This window comes from Balaenoptera acutorostrata, chromosome 17 (genome assembly GCF_949987535.1).
Source record: "Balaenoptera acutorostrata chromosome 17, mBalAcu1.1, whole genome shotgun sequence".
Taxonomy (NCBI): domain Eukaryota; kingdom Metazoa; phylum Chordata; class Mammalia; order Artiodactyla; family Balaenopteridae; genus Balaenoptera; species Balaenoptera acutorostrata.
This window is the reverse complement of record NC_080080.1, coordinates 8010058-8013195: the sequence shown is the minus strand read 5'-3', so window position 1 is coordinate 8013195 and position 3138 is coordinate 8010058. Positions and strand designations below refer to the sequence as shown.

The window sequence follows — 3138 nt, the reverse complement described above, 5'->3', positions numbered from 1 at the left end:
TGGGTTCACAGCTGTGCAAGCCCCTTATCTTGTGGCAGACGGATAATGGAGTTTGCGGGTTGTTGGCAGTCTGCGGACCCCACTGAGAAACACCTCTCTCAGCCATAAACAAGGGAGACAACAATACAATGTAGCAAAAGCCTAGAGCCGCTGTCATACATTAAGCTTCTATTATGTGCCACATATCGACCTGGTGTTTATATACATGATCTCATCCAATCCTTAAATCAAGGTAATGTTACCCTTTCTGTCTGCAAATGAGGGGACCGAGGCTCTGAGTGTCTAGTGACTTGCTAGCTAGTCCTACAGCAGGTCAGCGGGGAAGCAGAGGTTTGCGCCCACCTCTCATCTCGCTCCTTACTCTGCACAACACCCGTGGTAGCTACTAATTGTTCCTTGAGGAATAGAGTCAGGAGATCATTCCCAGGGCCCCTGACTTGCCTTGGTCAATGAACTATGAGCTGAATGGAAAATTTAAGAGAGAGCTCACAGTTTGCCATGTTTTCTGGCTATAGAAAGGTGGAGAGGTGGGCAGGGGTGAATCTTGAAGGCTCTGCTAAGCCTTACACAGGAGCTGAATCTTTTTTTCTTGGGAGAAATGGGGAGCTGCTAAGAGCTGCATTTTAGAAGAATTTCTTTAACGGCCCTATGGATATACCTTGACGTAGAGAGGCTAGTGAAGAACCTGCTCTAATAATATAGGTGCAAGTTGAGGTGAGCTTGAGTTAGGGCCGTGGCGTAGGGGTGGAGAAGAGGAGATACACATACAGAGAATTTAATTGAGTAGATTCTGTAGGACTTGATGGCTAAACTGCACATAAGGAGGAGGGGGAAGAGAGGGCAGCTTCATTCTGAAGCCTGTGTTCTTTCCTCCCTCTGAACTAGTGTTCTTCTTTTTTTTTTAATTTTTGGCTTTTCACCATTGAGTACCATGTTAGCTGTCGACTTGTCATATATAGCCTTTATTACATTGAAGTACATTCCATCTATAACCAGTCTGTTGTGAGTTTTTATCATGAAAGGATTTGGGGTTGTCAAATGCTTTTTCTGCTTCTATTGAGAAGATTTTTTAAAAAAATTAATCAATTAATTTATTTTTGGCTGTGTTGGGTCTTCGTTTCTGTGCGAGGGCTTTCTCTAGTTGCGGCAAGCGGGGGCCACTCTTCATCGCAGTGCGCGGGCCTCTCACTGTCGCGGCTTCTCTCGTTGCGGAGCACAGGCTCCAGACACTCAGGCTCAGTAGTTGCGGCTCACAGGCCTAGTTGCTCCACGGCATGTGGGATCTTCCCAGACCAGGGCTCAAACCCGTGTCCCCTGCATTGGCAGGCAGATTCTCAACCACTGCGCCACCAGGGAAGCCCTGAACTAGTGTTCTTTTGATAAACCCTTTTACGTTCATCATCTAATTTGATTCCCCAAATTGTTCTCTAATTTCAATTGAGCAGATGCTATTTCTGCTGTACAAATGAAGACACCGAGTCTCAGAGAGGTGACAGGATGGGTTGCTTAAAAATCAAAGTGCTTGGGGAATTCCCTGATGGTCCAGCGGTTAGGACTCCATGCTTCCACTGCAGAGGGACCGGGTTCGATCCCTAGTCGGGGAACTAAGAACCCGCAAGCCGCACGGCACGGCCCAAAAAAAAAAAAAAATCAAAGTGCTTGAACTCAGGTCTCCTCATCGCCAATCTGTTCTCCTTGCTCGAAATCACCGTGACCTCATTTACTTAGATTTTTTTTTTTTCATCCAAAGGTGCCACCACTTTTGTTTACTAGATCATAAGATGATATTGGCCAATTACCCTTGACCTAGTCAACCCACTACAAAAGACTTAATGATGCTATTTAGGATGCATTTCCTTGCTGCTTTGTGTAGGTGGCTTTCGCATTGTTGCATAGACAGTGATGGGAACATCAGTTATTGTCAGGCCATGACTTCCAGGGCATCTTCCAAGTTGCCTGGTTGGTGACATCTCTAGAAAGCTCAGCCCAGGCTCCAGCCCAACTGAAGAATCTCCCCCTTTCACTGGAAACCTCCTTGGTTGGGTCCCAAACTGAAAAGGCATAATTCACTGAAAACCAAAATAGGCCGAGTCTGATTCCTGTAGAGGTGAATAAATCAATTGCTTCTACTGACCTTCCAGAGAAGGCTGGAATTGCCAAAGGAATGATGATCAGATGTTCCAGTGACACCCAGAAATTGTGACATCAGAGGATTCTTTCACATAGTTTCCTACCCCGGCTTCCGGAGCAGTCGATGCTCAAAGATGTTGACAAGGCAGCGAGTATCTGCGGTCCGGAGGCCCAGTCGCTATACTTAGATATTTTAAGGGTGGAAGTAATTTTCTTTTTTGAGGGATGGGAGAGGTGGGGAGAAACTAGATAAGAGGGGATTGGGAGGAGGTGGAGCTGTTGCTTTCCAGCCATAGTTAGTCCGCTGATTTATCTATGAGTGTTCAGGCATATGCTACACACATAAAAAGCAATACGCTCAAAGGAAGCACCATATACTACAGTCTGGATTTATAAGACTCAAATGAGTGATTTTTATTCCACTGTTAAAGGCTTTTCCCCCCCTTCTTACTCTATCAAAGAATTCCTCATAGGGTTTCTTGAAAGAGCAATCTCAGCCTCCCATGATGCTTTTAAAATGCAATTTATTGCACACGTTTTATTAGCATTCCACTGCTTACTAATGCAGTGCATGTTCAAAATGGCATGCGTCCACCCTTAGAAGGATGCCAGCTTGTGATGTCATTAGTTAGGTATTTGCAGTTGTCTTCATGGTTTTTTGGACAGGCGCGCAATGAGTCCAGTCTGTGGTGGAGTTTAAAATGGCTTAATTTCTCCAAATCAAACTCAGCATAAAATACACTATGGAGGCTCCCTGGCAGAGAGGTGCTGTGGGTCTTGGAGAGATGGCAGCGTGAAGGCCCAGCCTCTGGTGCTCTCCTTGACATCAAACGACACGGAGACCTGAGCCAGCATCTCCCTTCTCTTGAGTCTCACTTTCCAGAAAAGGAAAGTTAGGAGGAGGGGAGAAGCCAGTGGCTTGACACTTATGTATTTATTCCTATAACTATTTGTTTATTTTTCAGCTGCTGAACCCTTTCCCCCCAAAACAAAAAATTATTCAGAAGC

At 45.4% G+C, this 3138-nt stretch overlaps 1 protein-coding gene across 1 annotated transcript; it reads right to left on the bottom strand.

The window, feature by feature from the left end:
- Positions 1-1838: 1838 nt before the first annotated feature.
- LOC102999492 (protein FAM229B-like) lies at positions 1839-2203 on the bottom strand. The gene has a single exon (XM_028168157.2). The coding sequence runs from the start codon at positions 2061-2063 to the stop codon at positions 1839-1841; it is 225 nt and encodes a 74-aa protein (XP_028023958.1). The 5' UTR covers positions 2064-2203.
- Between the last annotated feature and the right edge of the window lie 935 nt (positions 2204-3138).